Source organism: Camelus bactrianus, chromosome 22 (assembly GCF_048773025.1).
Source record: "Camelus bactrianus isolate YW-2024 breed Bactrian camel chromosome 22, ASM4877302v1, whole genome shotgun sequence".
NCBI classification, from domain to species: domain Eukaryota; kingdom Metazoa; phylum Chordata; class Mammalia; order Artiodactyla; family Camelidae; genus Camelus; species Camelus bactrianus.
This window is the reverse complement of record NC_133560.1, coordinates 5707341-5725674: the sequence shown is the minus strand read 5'-3', so window position 1 is coordinate 5725674 and position 18334 is coordinate 5707341. Positions and strand designations below refer to the sequence as shown.

General features: G+C 45.9%; 1 protein-coding gene across 4 annotated transcripts in view; it reads right to left on the bottom strand.

The window, feature by feature from the left end:
• Positions 1 to 18290, bottom strand: part of MAPK9 (mitogen-activated protein kinase 9) — a 46212-nt gene extending 27922 nt beyond the window's left edge. For 2 of the 4 annotated variants that reach the window (XM_074350107.1, XM_074350108.1), the window contains exons 1-2: positions 18134 to 18290; positions 7115 to 7285 (exon numbers count right to left, since the gene is read on the bottom strand). In XM_074350107.1, the coding sequence (XP_074206208.1) occupies positions 7115 to 7236 (122 nt within the window). In that variant the 5' untranslated portion in view covers positions 7237 to 7285; positions 18134 to 18290. The remainder of the gene's footprint in view (positions 1 to 7114; positions 7286 to 18133) is intronic. The other 2 variants (XM_074350106.1, XM_074350109.1) reach the window with 1 other exon arrangement.
• Between the last annotated feature and the right edge of the window lie 44 nt (positions 18291 to 18334).

Genomic DNA, 18334 nt, shown 5'->3' with positions numbered 1-18334 from the left:
AAAAGGGATGGGAGGACGGGGTGGGGGACACTAATCCAATCACAAGAGCCCTTTAGGAGCAGAGTTCGCTCTGGCTGGTGGGAAGAGGGGCAAGTCAGAGAAATCTGAATCCTGAGAAGGACTAGACGTGCCACTGTTGCCTTAAAGATGGAGGGGGTCACGTGAGAAGGACTGTGGGAGCCTCTGGGAGCACAGTGGCCCCTGACCAACGGAGAGGAAAGGAATGGAGACCTTGGACCTGCAGCTGCAAGGAACTGGGTTCTGCCAACAACCTGAACACACTTGGAAGCAGACTCTTCCCCAGGGCCTCCAGGTAAGAGCCCAGTCCAGTGACATCTTGATTTCAGCTTTGTGAGATGCAGGGCAAAGGATCCAGGCAAGCCCAACCGGATTGATGACCTACAGAACTATGAAATTATTAATGAGCATTGTTTTGTTTTAAACCACTAAGTTTATGGTAATTTGTTATGTGGCAACAGAAGACGAACACACCCTCTCTCTGTATTTTTTTCCCTTTTGTTGCCTCAGGCTTCATTCTGGATTTTCTTCCCCTCACCTACCTTTCAGATTACAATTTGCTCCTCAGTTATGTTCAATAGGCTGTTAAACTCACCCACTAACTTCATAATTCAATCACTATGTATCTTACAGTTCTATTATTTCTCTTTATAGTTTTTTTAAGTTTTCATTTTCCACCAAAATGTTTTCATCCTCTCTTTTAGCATCCTGAATATAACATCATAACTATTTAGAAGTTTGGCTCCACTAATGCCAATAACCCCTGTGTGTCTATTTCCTTTCTCTGCTGTTTGTGCTGGATTTGTGAATGTTGTCTAATCTTGTGTGACTAGCTATTTTTAATTATGTGCTGGACCTTGAACTTGCAAAACTGCTTGCTGTCTAGAAATAATCTGATACCCAGTATGATGTTATCTTCCTCCAGGCTGAATTTACACTAATTTCTGCTGGGTACCTGAGGGCACCAGCAATTTCAGTTTCCCTCACTTCAAGTTTGGCAAATGAGATGATGTGAAGCTAAGTGGCAGTGCCTGCAAGGGCCTGTTTCTTTCTGGCTCATTCTTACTTCCAGAACGCAGCCCTTCACTGTAGCCAATTCAAACCCAGGGGCGCTCACAAGGCCCCTTTAGAGACTCCTGGACCCGAATCCCTGTCTCCAGGAGCCCACAACCCAGTCCAAAGGACTCTCAGTCTCTTGAGCTGCCCACTCCAGGATTTTCAATGCCCTCAGGAGAAAGACCGCCCTCAATCCTGGGCTCCTCTTGTCAGGCTTCTCCGTCCCCGGACCCTGGCCTAGTAATTCTTTATTTACCTCCTTGCTCTCTAGGGGCAGATGCTGAGCATGGGGGTGGGGGTGGGAATGTGAGGAGCCAACAGGAAAAGCTGTTCCACAGACACACTTGTAATTAACACCTCTATTTCTAGCCACCTGTTTCGTCTTTGTTTTCTGTATCTGCCATCTCTACAACCTCTCTGGAATTCTCCTAATGACACATTGTCTTCTTTGTTGTAAATGTCTCGTCTTATTCTCACTGCCTCTGCTCTGCTTCATCTGCATCAAGTTTCCAGTTGCTTTTTACATTTCAGAAACTTGTTAAGTGTCCTCATAGCCACTGATTACTGTCCTCCTGGTCTCTCCGTTTAGGTGTTTAAGATCTACCACCTTAAATTAGAAGTTCCAAACCATTTATTTTAGAGGCGACACTATTAAGGTCCACAAAGACACAAGCATTTGTCCAAGGTCACAAAGAACTGCTGTGAGGATCCGAGCTGGACTTAGAATTCAGTTCTCCTGAACCACAAACTTCCTCCACCTCGAACCATGTATCTTCTTTATCACAACACAGTTTTGTTGTGGACATGATTTATTTACATTCGTAGAAGGTAAAGCAGTGTAAGAACAGACCAACACTCACACCTGCGCAGAACCGGAGGAAGCACAGAGGAGTAAGGGCCTCACCAGCCATTCCTGTCAAGGCTGTAAATCGTCACTTCTAAGCACCGTCGGATAGAATATTCAATACATTTTTTTTTAAAGTTAAACATTTCATAGAACTATTTCATAAAACAAATAGTCTTTACCAATTTTGGTTAAACAGCTTGAGATTTTAGAAGGAGAAAGAAAAACTGTGTATGAAAGAAATGTACACACATTTTCCCCACAGAGCTTCAATATCTTGCATTTAACTCTACTGTATAACTTAGTTAATATTTATAAATACTTCAAATGATAAACATTTTAAAGCTTACTTCCTAATTATTTTTACTAACAGTTTCAATGAACAACAAAAACTTACAAACAAACAGATCAAAGACAACTGTAAACACAACTCAAAATCAGGAGTCAGAATATTTTGTTTGGACCCTAGCTCTTCCGTTCAACCCTGCACCTGTATCAGTGCCTGCACTGCGGTCTACCTGCACACCTGTCCCTGTGTCGTTACAAAGCTCCAGTTTAAACAGATGTTTAACAAGTTTTATACACCATGCAGTATTGCTACAATGATATTTTATTTCTCAAAAATGTAAAAGCCCACATGCCCCCTATATTAGTTTCCTACTGTTGCTGTAACAAATTACCACAGATTTACTGGTTTAAAACACAAATTTATTCTCTTACAGTAATGGAGAGAGAGAGTGTGTGTGTGTGTGTGTGTGTGTGTGTGCACGCATGTGCAGGTGCTTCAATCAAGCATTTGGTTCAATCAGAGAGGAGACTCTATTCCAAGCATGAGCTGAGATTATCTGGGGATTTTCCACAGATAAGTCTTGAAAGACCGGGGTGGTGTCTGGACAGACTGGGGTAGGGGTCAGAGGAGACTCCAACCAGGAGATGTGCGTGGGATGGGCATGGAAAGAACCTGCCGCATCTGCAGGGAAGGGACCATGGAGAAATGAGGCAGCTAAAAGTTAAAGCTTGACGGGGGGGACACTCAGGCCCTCCCGTCACTGATGAGGAAGGAAGGAGTCTAACTGGAACCATGCTTAGTTTCCTGCTCTATCCAAACAGCAGAACAAGGTAAAAGACCCTCTTCTTGCATCATGTACAAAAAAACAAAACAAAACCCACCACTTTTCTTTTGACGACCTTAAAGCAAAATGCCAGCGTCCAAGATGCTGTTCAAAATAGAGCAGGAAAAAAAATCCCCCCAAGACATGTGGGGGAGGCATCGAAGGGAAAGTTCCTCTCCTGTACCGTCAGTTCAGGACGGCCACCACTGCTGGCACCACCACTGCTGCAGTTGACAGGACCATGTCTCAAGCCCAGAAGGAGCACGAGGAGCATGTCCCCAGCGGAGGGGAGCCGGCGCAGGCCCTGGCAGAAAGCAGCAGTAAAGCACTAAGGGAAACCACGTCTCATCTCATCTAGGCCTGACTCTCAGGATGGCACCTCCTCTAAAAGCTGGACGAAAACATCCCAGAAGCCTAAGAATAATTTTCATAACTGCACAAACATTCCTAAAAGATAATACCAATAATCTGAATCATGTTAACTAACCTCTTTTTCATGCATCAGGAAAGTTAACCCAACTAAAAGGTTTTGATCTGGTCATGAGTAGCGGACTTGGGTTACAAAGTGAAGTGAATAATTACATCAAAGATCATAAACCGTCTGCTGTGCAGAGGCTCATTAAAAGCTACCTTAATCAGTTCAAAGTAATGACTTCTTTCTTGAGCAGAAAAGAGCAAAACCCAGTTTTTGATCTGTCCTTAGAATCAAAATTCAGGCTATGGCAACGGGGATTTGTGAGATGCGAAGTTAGGATGTTAAAATTTCAGCACCTACATGTATGTGAGGTGAAAGTCGCTTCTAGAAACATTAGTAAAATTGTCATAAAATTATTTAAATAGAAATATTAAGAGTTAGGTGAGGACTGTTAAGATTCTGTCAATATACAGGTCAAGTTACTGCAAGAAAATGACAACATATGTTAATGCATGATGTAACATGAAAACACTATATCCAATACTACAGTGTCAGAGTTTAACTGCCATTAAAATGACAAACATCCTTAGCTTAAGGTAACCTTCAGTTTACTTTTTTCAAAAAAATTTTAAGGTGAAATTCACATAAATATAAAATGAACCATTTTAAAGTGAACGATTCAGTGGCATTTAGCACATTCACGGTATTGTGCAATTACCAACTCTATTTAATTCCAAAAGATTTCCCATCACCCCAAAACGCAGTTGAAAACTTTGCAGTCGTGCCCCGTTCCTCTCTCCCCCTCGCCCCCTTGAACCACCAAGCTGCATCTCTCCCTATGGATTCACCTACTCTGGATACTTCACATAAATGGACGCACGTAGTAATACCACCTTTTATGTCTGGCTTCTTTCACTTAGTATAGTATTTCCGAGAGTCATTCACCTTGCAGCGTACATCAGAGCTTTATTCCTTTCTGTGACTGATACTCCACGTATGTGTGTGACACAATCTGTGCGTCCAGCCATCTACTTATGGACATTGGGGCTGTTCCCGCCTCTCAGCTACTGCGAATAGTGCTGCTAGGACACCTGCACATGTACACAAGCCTCACTTGAACTTCTGTCTTTAGCTCTCCTGGGTGTGGATCTAGGAGTACTTACTGGGCCATGTAATAATTCTCGGTTTAACTCTCTGAGGAACCATCAAACTGTTTTCCATACGTGGCTGCCCCGTTTCACGTTCTCACCAGCAATGTATGAGGACTCTATTTCTTCACATCCTTGAGAACATTTGTAGTTTTCCATTTTGCTGATTATGGCCCCCTAGTGGGTGTGAGGTTGTACTGCACTGCAGCTTTGACTTGTATCTCCCAAATGCCCAACACGAGGCACCTTGCCCTGTGCTCGCCGGCCGTAAGTCTTCTCAGGGGGGATGTCCATTCAAGTCCTTTGCCTGGTTTTTGTTTGTTTGTTTGTTTATTTTTTAATTAGGTTTTTGTTTTTGTGCTTGAGTTGTAGTAATTATTTATATTCTGGATACTGGACTCTTATCAGATAAATGATCTGCAAACATTCTCCCATTTTCTAGGTTGTTTTTCACTCTCTCGATAGTGTTCTTTGAGGCACAAAAGTTTCAGTTTTGATGAAGTCCAATTTTTTTCTTTTGTTGCTCATGCCTTCGGTGTCATTTCTGAGAATCCAAAGTCTTAAAGCTCTCCCCGTTTGTTTTCTTCTAAGAATTTTATGGCTTAGCCCTTATATTTAGGTTACTGATCCATTCTGAGCTGACTTTATATGTGATGTGAGACGTAGGAGTGCAGCTTCGTTCTTTTACATGTGGAGATCCAGGTGTCCTAGCACCATTTGTTGAAGAGATTGTTTTTCTCCATTGAATAATCTTGGCATCTTTTTTTTTTTGAAAGTCAACTGGCCACAGATGTATGGATTTATTTCTGGACACTCAGTTTTTAAATTTTTTAAAAAAATTCAGAACTTTCCATCCTATAATTCTACCACCACTTTTACCAGAGAAGGTTCAGCTTATAATGGTGTATTTGGAGTTTCATTTCAAAATTAGAATTTTTTAATGAAAAATACACATCCATAGTGAATAATTTCCTTATTAAACATTTCTTTAAAATACAAAGTTGAGACGTCATATATGCAAACTGGAATCAAAACTAATCTTTGAAAACAGTATTTTATAAAGTAGCATGTGATTTTATTGTTATTTACCATGTTGTAATGAAGTCATTAATTTTAACTGCCTACCCCTTATAAAGCCTTCCATTTTATAATTAATTATGAACTTCTAGTCAGCCTCTTAATGTGGTTATTACATTAAAAGTCCTTGATATCAGTCTTACTTAATTACCTGTGTCAAATTACCACCCACTTTCAAATAAGAGATGAATTATGTATCAAAAGAATGTTTTATTGTCTAGAACTTTTATTAACATCAAAGCACCCTAATTTGAACTATACATTGACTTTAAAACTTCTGGCACACTGGGTTTAAGTACCAACACAGCATGCTATCAGCTGAAGTTAAGATCACCACTCTTTTAGAAGCAAGCTGGGCATTCCTTCCAAACAGCTCCTCCTCCCTCGTTAGTTTTTCTGGGACTCTCTCTGAACTGCCATCTCCTCGTAGCTCCAGGGCCTCCAACTGCCCGGGCCAAAGAAAACAGCTAGCTCCCCTGATCACAAGTCTCTTTAACAGGCAGATCAGTGACTAAGCACTGATACAGTCTCTAAACTCAGCGTCTCTAATGGAGACAGAAACTCACTGCCTGCTGGAATATCCAGGTTCTCTTTTATCTTGAATCCCCTCTGCCTACAGGCTGTAATCATTGGATGTTTAGCTTCATCACAGTTTCTTTTAGATGCAAAGACAATCTTATTTTTATTGACCAAAAAGAGAAGATAAAGTTTTGCCCAGAAAACTGAGAGAGAAAAAGTTTGGGAAGTGCTGATAACTGTAGTCTAGAAAACATGTGAAAAACTTTACCTTTAGCTGGCCGGTGATGTCGCGGCAGCTGACTGTCTTACCATGCAAGAGACTAAGGTTCAGAGTCAGACCAACGGTTCTGACGTCCTGGGCTGGACACATAGTTGCAGTGAGACACCAAGGAAGAGACGGCCAGCCCAACCCCTCATACAGCATCCCTTCCTGGTTTATCCATGGGGTGATAATGACACTGACTGGCCTCATCCTGCCAATGAAGGGCAAGGCACTGCCAAGACGGCGCCTAGAAATGAACAGGAGTGATCGGGAGTAAAAGGGGGGGAGGGGAAAGGTGGCCGGGATGAAGAAATGAATAAAGCTCCAAACTTCCCGTACAACTCACTGTCATACCTATTGCTCTAATATCACAATGACAGGGGGAATGGAAAAGAAAAACAAAAACAAAAACAAAACAAAAAAAAAAGAAAGAAAAACTGCTACCTATTTAAATTTATGCAGCATTCTAAGAATTTGAGTTTGTATCCTAAAACCTGACTACATATACCTAGAGCAAGAGGTTGACTCAATTTAGCTTATAAACCTATAGCAAAGAAAAGGGTCTTTTTATCATCCGTGTTTCTAAAGCCTGACGATTCAGTTCTACATAGTTTTTATTACAACAAAAGCTCAATCCGCGCTATTGAAACAGACCACACTTACCAAACAATCCCTTGGGCTCCAGACCCAATCGGTTTCAACTGCTGGTAGCGCTTGAGGACAGAGAAAGTCGAGTCTGCCACCTGCACACTGTAAAACTGACCATCGCATTTACTGTCACTCATGATGCAGTGTCATGTGGTATTCTCCAGAGCTGGTGCTGCCGTCAGGTTCCTTGAAAGAAAAACAGGATGAACACGCATTCTTACTGAAATTACACATGCACGGCTCACTTAACGGCGTTTCAAATTGATTAAGACAACGTGGCTGTAAGTTGATATACTCAGACCAAGTTCTGAACTTCAGCGACACACACAAAAAATGCAAAGACATTTTAATGGTACAAGACTACCATGAAAGGAAGGCACCTTGAGGCCCTGCATGATCACATTTTAAGGGACTGGATGAGGAAGTAACCTCTGGAGAAAAGACTGTGCACACTTTGACCAGCTGTGGCAAGGCCATGCCAACACGTGATTCTCATCAGCTTGCTTCCTGTGAGACCAGACTATGCCGAGCTGTCTCAACCCGAGATGGAGGCACTCTGGGCGTGCTGCAAAAGGAACGTGCCTACAGTTCCCGCAGAAGCACAAATGGGCCAGTCTTCTGCTAAGTCCACAGATTCAGGTTAAAGTGATGAACCAGGAAGCAAGTCCGAGGCTAAAGTGACTGTAAAAGTGGGAAGTTAAAGAACAGGCTGTTGGAGGCCAGGTGACACCCGTGTGTGCAGTGCACGCCCACGAGAGTGTTCCTGCCATGCGAGGTGGTCCCGCCCGGGAGGAGCCAGCCCACGCCGCCCACTCCCCGCATCACTAGTGGGCTTCAGCACAGACAGCCATAGACAGAGAACTGTCACAACCGACAGTCAATGACACGGGCACTACGATGTCAGTCACGAGGCCTGAGTATTAACTGGCAGCCCCAGAGCAGCCTTTCTGTGCTTCAGACAGAGGCTGAGATTCCCACACAGGCAGCTACCTCTCCTTGGCTCCCTGGCTCTCGTCTGACAATGTTTATTGCAAAGTTAGCAAGCTCTTTATTTTGGTCATTTTTTTTAATGAAAAAGCCAAGAATAAAATCAGATAGGTAAAGATTCTATATGGTTTAAAAACACAGAATTTGAATTTTATTCTGCAGCTCCAGAAAACCCCCGCCTGCTTGCTCCAACACCTAAACCTTACTGCCCACCCGCTGAGTTTTCTGGAGTGATGGTATGTATTTCAACATGGTGATGTCTAGGACTTCCATAAAACACAGAAACAAACTGATTAATAAGAAACCTGAGTGAAGAATTTAAATCCAATGAATAGTTTCTCCAACTGACCTTTGCTTCATGCTTTTGTACCATTCTCAGGACAGTGGCTAAGGCACCGCTTTTAGGATCATTGCGACTGGAAGCCGTTACGCACTGGCCAGGGGTTGCCTCCGGAGGCCAGCACTGCACCAGACAAACGGACATGTGACTCACGACGACCCACGGTGGGAGCATCAGCCCCGAGCTACACTGGAGTGACCCCAGGCTTAGTGTGTTGGCCAAGCCATGCTGCTGTGAGAAGTGGACCCTAAGCTTTAGGAGGGCGAGGGCAGGTCTGTCTTGCTCACCGTGGCATCTCGTACTCCTAGGACAGGAGGACAGGGAGGGCCTGGCCCCTGCGACAGAGTGAACATTCAGTAAACCTCTGCTGATTTGACCCATAATATGGTACCTAATATATCCTCACGATGCCACTCCATTTTACTGACATCTGAATGAATATCCCTTTCTAAAGATGAATTTATAGTTTTTAAGAGGCTGAGACAATTCAGCTCAACATTTATGGGGTGCCTTTGTACAAGGAAGTGATTAATTTAGCAGGCGTAGCAAGACCAGCCAGGAAGTTGTCTTGAAGTAGCACCTCATTCACTATTTGGGAGGAAACTGAGAGGAATGAGTCTGTTACCTACGCTGTAAGTCACAAAGAGGTGAGGCCATAAGCAAGACGTAAACAAAGGCAAAAGGCAGAGGAGGTTCCACCCACCAGCAGGGGTGCAGAAGACAAGGAGAGCTTCATGGAGGAGGGGGCCTTTGCCCAGGACGGTTTTGCCAGAGACGGAGAACAGAGGCACAGAGCTCAGGCTGACTGTGCTCAGGCATGGTGAACTGCTCTGCTCGACCAGTGGAGCTCAAGTGCAAAGGATCAGAGACAGACTCGGTGCGAGGCAGGGAGCCACCACAACCGGCGCCTTCTTTGCCATGTTGTGATGTACCAGCAGTGCTGGCCATTCATAAGGCATTTCTTGAGCACCACTGTGGACGAGTTCCCTTGCCAGAACAGACAGCAGTTGCCTGCTCTCTAGGTTCTGAGCTTACAGAGAGCACACACTGTGGGTACACTCAAGGAGAGACCCTGATGTAAGCACAGCCCCACACCCCAGGATGGAGGCTGGGACGCGGGAAAGAGAAGCAGCATGTGCAGAGAGCTGGAGGGGCCTTCTGAGGGTGACAGGTCATTTGAGATTCGGCGTTGCTGGGGAGTGGGCGAAAAAACTGGACAGAGAAAACAAGACCAGATCAGCACTGGCCCTGGAAGCCACTCGGAGCCACTGGGGCCTGGGCCTGAGGGCTGTGGAGGTGTCAAGGCACGAGAGGCTCGGGCTTGCTTTTTTCAGGGGTCACTCGGGAAGCTGAGGACGGGATGGATTTGAGCGGGTTGGACTCAAGACAAGGAGACCTGACCGAAGTGGCAGGTGGGGAAAAGAAGGAAATGCATGGCTTGGAGGAAGCATGGACGGGACTTGCCCTGCAGGAGACGAGGAGAAATGCGGGGGAAAGCCGGAGGCAAACAGGAGTTAGCTGCAGAGCTGGGGAGCTCGGCTGTAGGCAGGTGAAGCCTGAAGTGGCCAAGGACAGCATGACGGGCCCAGGCTGCAGGGCTGCTCCAGGATCCGCTCCTCCCTTCCTTTCAGGAGCAGCAGCCATCCTGTTCCAGCTGGACACGCGGTTGCCCAACAAGAGACGACGTCTGGCCGCTTTCCTGACATTCAGGTGTGGCCAGGTGACCAACTTCTGGCTGATGGGATGTGAGCAGAAGTGATGGATCCTACTTCCAGATATTTTTTTAACAGGAAGCTGCTTGCTTTCCCATCTATCTTTCTCCCTGCTGCTTGCTGGGGGATCAGTGGTCATAAACCCAGAGATGCAAGTCACATGCTGAAGATGGCAGAGTCACTCACCAGCCAGAGTTGTGAATGACCTTGTGGCACAGAGCTGCCCCCCATTCTGGCCCGCCTGCCCACACTGAGATTGGCACAAATTAATCTCAACCTTGTGGAGCAAATCTGGAGCCCTCTCTGCTATGGCTGCTGTAACCAACACCCTGACCAGTACAGGGCTAGGTTAGCTTTTGTGCATTTGAGGCATAGATGATAGCATTAGGTCAAGAATTAATATAATTTCACTTCAAGATTTAAAATAATTTTAAAATTAAAATAAGTTGCCCTTGCTAGGCAGAAAAACATCACCTAAGAGAGAACCTGTCCAAGCCACCTCCTCTGTCGAGCTTGGGGTCAAAGCCACCGCCTCTGTTGAGCTTGGGGTCAAAGCCACCTCCTCTGTCGGGCTTGGGGTCAAAGCCACCTCCTCTGTCGAGCTTGGGGTCAAAGCCACCTCCTCTGTCGAGCTTGGGGCTTCATTAGATCAAGAGAAAGAAACTCAAGGCCACCCAAGAAAGCATGTAATTTCGCTATTAATGAAATCTACTCTCTCGAGATTGTATTTCAACAAAATGGACCTCAACTGAGTTTCAGAAGACAGTTTACAAATCGAGAAGTGTAAGATTTCTTCATGCAGTCATACTACCAACATACTGAAGCGGCAGACGCTGCTGTAACCCCCCTCCCCAGCCAGTGCTGGCTCCTCACCCTGGCTCCCAGCGTGGGACCAGCACCCCCCAACGCTGCCTCTGCGCTGCGCAGGGCCCACCTGGCTGCACGGTCACTCGGCTTCTGCAGGGCTGCCTCTGCCTCCCTCCCTCGGGCTGGGGGCTCCTCTAAAGTAGGGTGGGCCTGTCTTCCCTCTCATACGACACTGTTTGATAAACTGAAGGGAATGTCCGATGTTCACCAGTGATTCACTGAGAAAGCCTCTAAGAGGACACACTCTGCTCCTGTAGACCTGAGGGTGGTGAGTGGACACCTCGAGGTTAGGCACTGGCCCAGCCTTCGCTGAAGGCATCTGGCTCATGTACACACACGCTGCCCCCTCAACTTACCGAGCTGCTTTGATGAACACTTGTTAAATGAAATGCTCTAATCAAAAATCTCTGTTTCGTCAAGACTAGGGACTCCTGCAGAATCCCCTCTAGGATACTGGAGTAAAATCTACCCACTCTCTAAATAAACACTGGGCAGGAGGAACATTCTTACCTGCTTAGAGCACAGAGTAAGAAATGCTTTAAAAATTGTTTCTCTTACAGTTACCAGGGGGGAGGAGGGTGGGAAGGGATAAACTGGGAGTTCGAGATTTGCAGATACTGACTAATACATATAAAATAGACAAACAAGTTTATATTCTATAGCACAGGGAACTATATTCAATATCTTGTAGTAGCTTATGGTGAAAAAGAGTATGAAAATGAATATATGTATGTTCATGTATGACTGAAGAATTGTGCTGCACAGCAGAAACTGACACATTGTAAACAGACTATACCTCAATAAAAAACAAAAAGATTTAGTCATCTGTCTGCTCAAACATTTAAGGAAAGTAGTGCTTCAGAATACTCAAGGCATGCAATCTTTAAATTAACTGATTGCTATGTTTAAAAGCAGATTTTCACAATCACCCTCTTTGTTTCAATGCCTGCTACTGAAAGCTTTAATCAAATTGTTCTTCTTTTTTCCTACTTTAATTTCTATTGAAAATAGCCTAGCACAACAATTTAGTCTTTCTTGGATAACCAAGAATCTCACAGCATCTCAGCGTCATCCTTCACAACATGGGTTCTTAAGCTTCAGTACATACCATGATACAGAATAACAACTAGTATTTGGTTATCGCATGGCCCGCAGCTGGCTCCTAAAGATCCAGCAAGGATTCCTCCCATCGGCCCCTTGCAGTCGCCTGGGGCTGTCAGGTCTCCCCGTGTCCAGCCCCAATGCCCAGTGTGCTGAGTAAAGGCCTTCTCACGGCTCCTTGGACACACCAGCAGCTGAGTGTTCTCCCAGCCTCCATTCCTGATACCTCCAAACCACTGCACACGCGCCAAATGAGAAAGAGAGGCACGTGCACGTGCAAACCTGCACACGGACACTCAGCTCAAAGCGGAGGCGCTCCAGGTGCTCCCCAGCGGTGAAGGCAGACAAACTGCTGCGCACTCATACCACCCAGCAGTAAGAGTGATCGAACCGCTGACACACAAGGTAACTTAGGAAGGTCTTGAGGGTATTGCGAAATTTTAGTGATAAAAGCCAATTTCCGAAGGTCAAAGTGGTTGCCAGGGGTGATGAATGGTGCGGAGGGGCAAGGCAGGTGGTGTGGCTACAGGGGGTGGCACAAGGAGGTCTTTGGGATGACGAAACCGTTCTGCATCTTGGTGGCGATGGTGGTGGTTATACGCACCTCCACGTGTGATAAAATGACACAGGGCTGCACAAACACTGCAGCAGTGCTAGCTGCCTGGTTCTGATCCTGCACTGTAGTCATGCAAATATACAGCCACGGGGGGGGGGGGGGGTGAAGGGTGTATGGGACCTCTTTGTGCTATTTCTGTACTTTTTTGTGAATCCATAATTATTTCAAAATAAGGAATTGAAAGAGTTGTTGAAAATATGCAGTGATCACACTGTTCTGTGTTGAAATTCCTTCAGCAGTGACTGACTGCCTTGAGAGTAAAATTCGAATCCTCAGAACAGCAGAGGAGCGCTGCCAGCCACTCCAGGGTAGTACCAGACCGCCTGGGAGCAGCAGACGCTGGCCCCCGCGCACCTTCAGGTCTCTGCCTGAGCTGTTCCATCTGCCTGAAATGAATTCCCCCTCCCTTCTGCTCTCCTGGCCAAACTTCACCCTCCAAAATCTAACCCAAGTGCCTGCTTCTCCTCCCAGTTCTCCTCAACGGGCCTTCCCTTCAAACTGTGCCCAACACGCCCCATCTTTTTGGCACCACAATGTATGTTCATCTGCATTGCAAGTCAGTCTCTACTTCTACTGTAAGAGCCCCTCACGGGCAGAAGATGGGTCTGATCCATTTCTCAACCCTCTGTAATTACACAGCGGGTGCCCAGTAAACACCTGTGAAGGCAAAACTAAGTGGGAGATACATGGGGTAAGGCAGCTTGGTGCAGCACTTAAGATCAGGCCTCTGGAGTCAGAGGGCACTGGGGCTGCCGCTGTCTGGGTGAGTGACCTTGGCGAGTGGCTACACTTATCTGCAGAACGGGGAGGAGCTCAGAATCAACCTCACAGGATGACAGCCGGACAGTGCCCAGTGCAGGGCAAGGTCTCGGTGTCAGCTGATCTTAGGACAGATATGACCACACCCATCCTACTTATCCAAAACAAATGTTTGCTCATTCTGAAAATGTGAACTGAAAGCTGGCAAGGGCACAAGCCGACGCCATGGTTGATGGAGGTGAGCACCCCAGTGAAAAACACAACAGCCAGAAGGCAACGTACAGAATTTACTCTTCATTTTAGGGTGTGGCAGGCAGATGATGTTTCAGGAAAGTTTTTGAAGAGATCTGCTTCACAAAATTTAACAGTAGCTATGTTTCTGAGAGTTATGAGTTTGTAAAACAGATCTGATTCCAGAATCAGACATGGGGGATTTATAATCTGGTGTGGCACCCTCATGCCTAGATGTGCTAAAATCAAACCAGTAGCAGCATGAGTTCCAATATCCAATATTTAGTCTAACAAATTAAATCATTTACAGTTCTGCAGAAATATATGTGTATATATATTTTTTAAAGGAAAAGGCGTTATTTTAAAAGCAATCATCACCGATTATTCTTTCTCTTAGCTTCACTGAAGGGCAGTGGAGATGTGTTCTTTAAACAAATTGGTCTAAAAAAATAAAATGTTTTTTAAACAAACCCCCAAGTTCTTCCTACCCTGGCCCATGGAAAGACAAACTAACAGGTGGTTTTCATACTGTTCATTCTCCTAATAGCCAAATAATTCAGTTACAGAAATACTTCAAATTACAGCTTCAAAACAGGCAAGAACCTATTTAACACAAAGACAGTTAATATTGATGTCTTGCTTTCAAGGGGGAAAAAAGAATTACCTCTTTAGTAATTCATACATCCTTAGAATCTATTTTTACTATCCCTGAAATGTTTTAGATTATGTAGTTTTTGGTTAAGAAAGATACTAAGGTAAAATTAGCTAGGGGGAAAAGGAGTAGAATGTTTTATAGGGCCCCAAAACAAAAAAGTCAAATGGAATAAAATAAAATGTGTTGAATTTCCCCTTCAAATATTGAGTGAACACTTGGCTGTAAGGAAGTCCTATGTTAAAACGGGACTGCTCTTCCTCGTTACTTTTATAGCTATTAATTTACATCCCAACGTTTTCCAAAGAGGATTTGAGGGGCTAGTTAAAAATGTTTTAACTGGTAATCCAAAGGCTGATATAAAATCTAAAAAGATCCATAGTTCTTTAAAAAAAAATATAAGTTCTTACTGGGCAAAAGACATACAAAATCACCTCCCCACCCCGCCCAGTAACACGCCCTCCTAATGAATCAGTGGGTCTAGGCACAGAGTGCCAACAGCCCCTAACATCACAGTGTGAGCCAACCAAGCCCACCTGCCACTAGAGGAAGAGGGCACCCCACCCGGAAGGCATCCTGAATCCGACCAAGCCTCGTCTAGGTCCAACGACAAATTTTCAAGAAATACAGAAAAACACAAGACATTACACTGCAAAGAGGCAATCAGTAAATCTCAGTAATGGAAATGCTCTTGCTTCAACAAATAAAACAGGGAAAACAAAAAACAGAAATAGAGGGGGTAATTCTTTTTTACCCCCTTAAAAGAAATAGAGGGGGGAATCTTAAAAGACACAGCAACCGATGACAAGGTATGGACCTTATCTGGATCCCGGTTCCAATAAAGAAACTATTAAAGAAACCATAAAAGTCATGAGATAACTGGAGATTTGAATACGGGCTGGCTGTCTGATGATACTAAGGAATTGTGGCTTTCCAAGTTTAAAGCAATTCTTATTTTTTAGAGATACACAGAAAAACTTACGGATGAAATGACATGACAGTTAGGATTTGCTTGAAAATAACATGGGGGTGAGCGTGTGTGGATGATGCTGGCCAGGAGTTGATAACTGTTGAAGCTGGATACTATTCTGTTCACTTCTGTATATGTTTGAAAGTCCTCATAATAAACAGTGATAATAAAGACTGACAGTGAAACTAGCTCATACAATCACAAAAGGCCAAGTACAAATGCAGTTATTCTTAAGGAAAATTATGTAAAAATGTCACCTTCTTAACCAGGAGTGAAGTGTAACTACACACTGAGATTAAAAACAGCTGCCCTACTGCCAAATCAATAGTGTTAAGAAAAAATGTGATTTTGTTTTACCTTATGCATCATGAAAACAATTGGTTTACTCACTATTAATTGCTTCATCTGACACTTTTCTTTATCCAGAAAATTAAGGTTTTATTTTAAATAGACAAATGGAGGTGTAGCCTCTAACATTTATTTCGAGGGGGGGGGCAAATAAACACATTTTAATCTGTCAACAAATTATTTGAAGTCCTGACACACTGAAAATTAAAATTCTCAGGAGAATCAAAGCTCTTCAGAGAAAACTATGCCAAAATAGGATTCTTTTCTAACCCTGCAGGATCCTTTTGAAGGGAGGGAAAAAAGGAGGGTTAAATGAAGACGAAGGAAAACATTATCTAGACTGGATGTTGTTCTTCCAGAACAAAGTAAGAGCCAGAAGAGAAGACTCAGAGCTGAGGGACCCAGGAAAGAATGCTTATCTGGGGAGACCTAGGTTCAAATTTCACTTTCCAGCTGCTTGCTCTGAAACAGAGTGCTGAAACTCTAGGAGCCTCTGTTTCCTCATCTGCAGAGATAGGTTCCAAAGTTCCTTTCCCAGAGCCCAGTGACAATTAAATGAGAGTACCTGGCCAAAAAGGGCCTACCTCTCCTGGCCTTGGGTTACCTTTCCAGCTCATTCCAACTCTTTCCTCCCACACAACCTGCCCTGGAGGTCAACAATTCTGCAACCAAGCTGAATAAGGTCTGTATTTTACCTAGCTCACAGCATTTAAAACATTTTTAAATTAGCTGCTGCCAACATTTAAAAATCAAAACAGTATAAATGTAAAAGTCAAATTCTGACTTTTAAAACATTCCTGGGTGAGCTGGGTCTGATTCTCCAGGGTCCCCACTGGGCTACCTTACACCTTACCCTGCATGCTGACTCCTGACCCTACATTGGGCAAAAGTCGTTCCTTTGCCCTGCCCCTGCCCTTTCCCACTGCTTGCTCCCCTCCAACAAATTTCTCATCACCACTCAAGGCCCATCATCTCCTCTGCAATTCCATGGCACAGCCCCTCCTCAACCTCAACAACAAGCTGTCCTGCCACTGTCTATACGTCTGCCTTCTCCACTGGCTCTTGGGCTCTCTGGAGGAAGGGACCCTGTTGCTATTGCCTTTGTGTCCCCAGGGCCAAGTAGAAAGCCTGACCTAGATAATGCAGAATTCAGTAAATGTCTCCCAAATGTGTGGAAGGAACTTAGAGCTAAAACATTATAAAAATATAACATTTTACATCACAGCTTGTGCTGACAGTTACCAAATAAAGGGGTCAAGGATATTAAAATGTTTCACAAAATGAGAGCAAGCTTCCATCTGCATACAACTTTCACAAGTTAGTCGGAAGTCACTAAATGAACAGAGAAAGCAGAGGCAACAGGCGGGCAAGGTCATTCATTCATTCATTGAACTGACATTACTGAGTACTTACTGTGTGCTTTCTAAGCACTGGGGATAAAGCAGTCGACAAATCAGACAACTACCTGTTTTCATAAAGCTACATCCTGGTGGGAAAGACTGAAAATAAACAGACAAATCAACAGAATAGTTTCAAACCAGATACTAGGAAAAAGATTCAACAACATGAGATAGAATGACTAAGGGAGGAAAGGATGGTCAAGGAAGGCCTCGTGTAAACAGATATCTGACCAGAAGAAGGACCAGAAGGAGCCAGCTGCACAAAGATCCCAGAGACAATGCCAATCATTGGAAACAGCAAGTGCAAAGGTCCTGAGGTATGTAGAGCAGCACATTCAAGGCAGGTAAGATGGGCAGGATAGGAGAGCAGTGCTCTGGGTTGGAGGGAGTGGTGGTGGTGGGCAGGGCCCGCTCTGGCGTTGCTGGGCACTGAGTGTGCAATGACGAGGCACTGGAGGAGCGTGAGGATGGGGGATTCTGGGCGGATGGGGAGGGGGTTCCTCGCACACTCACACCAGCCAGGGGCAGTATCCCGCTCAATTTTCCACAAATGTGCACTGGGCTCCTGACCAGGCGCTTTCACAGAGATTCATACAGCTTGACAACAACCTTGTCCAAAAGGGGAGACATTTCCCCCACTTTCCCGAGGGAAACACCGAGGAACAGCGAGAGTCAGTGCCTCAGCCAAGGTCGCGGGAACCAGACCCCAGGCTTCTGGAGCATCCGGGAGCGGGTGTGCAGCTGCGTGCCAATCGGGAGGGGTGGCGCCTGCAGACCCCAAGGCATGTCTGCCGGGGCCAGACCGGGGAGCCGGCCCGCAGCTCCGGGCCAATGACAGCCGGGCGGGAGCGGGTGACTGCGGCAGTCCGGAGGACAAGGGGCGGCGGCCGGGGTCGCCAGCACCGCGCAGCCCCCGGTCGGCCCCGCAGAACCCGGCCCGCGCCCCCGCCCCCGCAGAGCCCGGTGGCGCGGCCCTCCCGCCGCCCTTCCCCGACGGGGCTCGGCCTGAGCAGTCCCCGCCCGGCCTAGCCCGCCCGCCCGCGGGGCTCACCTCGCCTCCCCGCCGCCGCGCCAGGGGGAGAGGGCCGGCGGGCGGACTGGCGGCGCTGCGCGCTGGCCTCGCAGCTCCGCTGCCCGGGGCTCGGCCGGCCGCCCCGCCCCGCCGCCGCCGCCGCCGCCGCCGCCGCCGCCGCCGCCGCCGCCGCCGCCGCCGCCGCCGCCGCCGCAGTGGGTGTGAGGGGCGCCGGGGCGC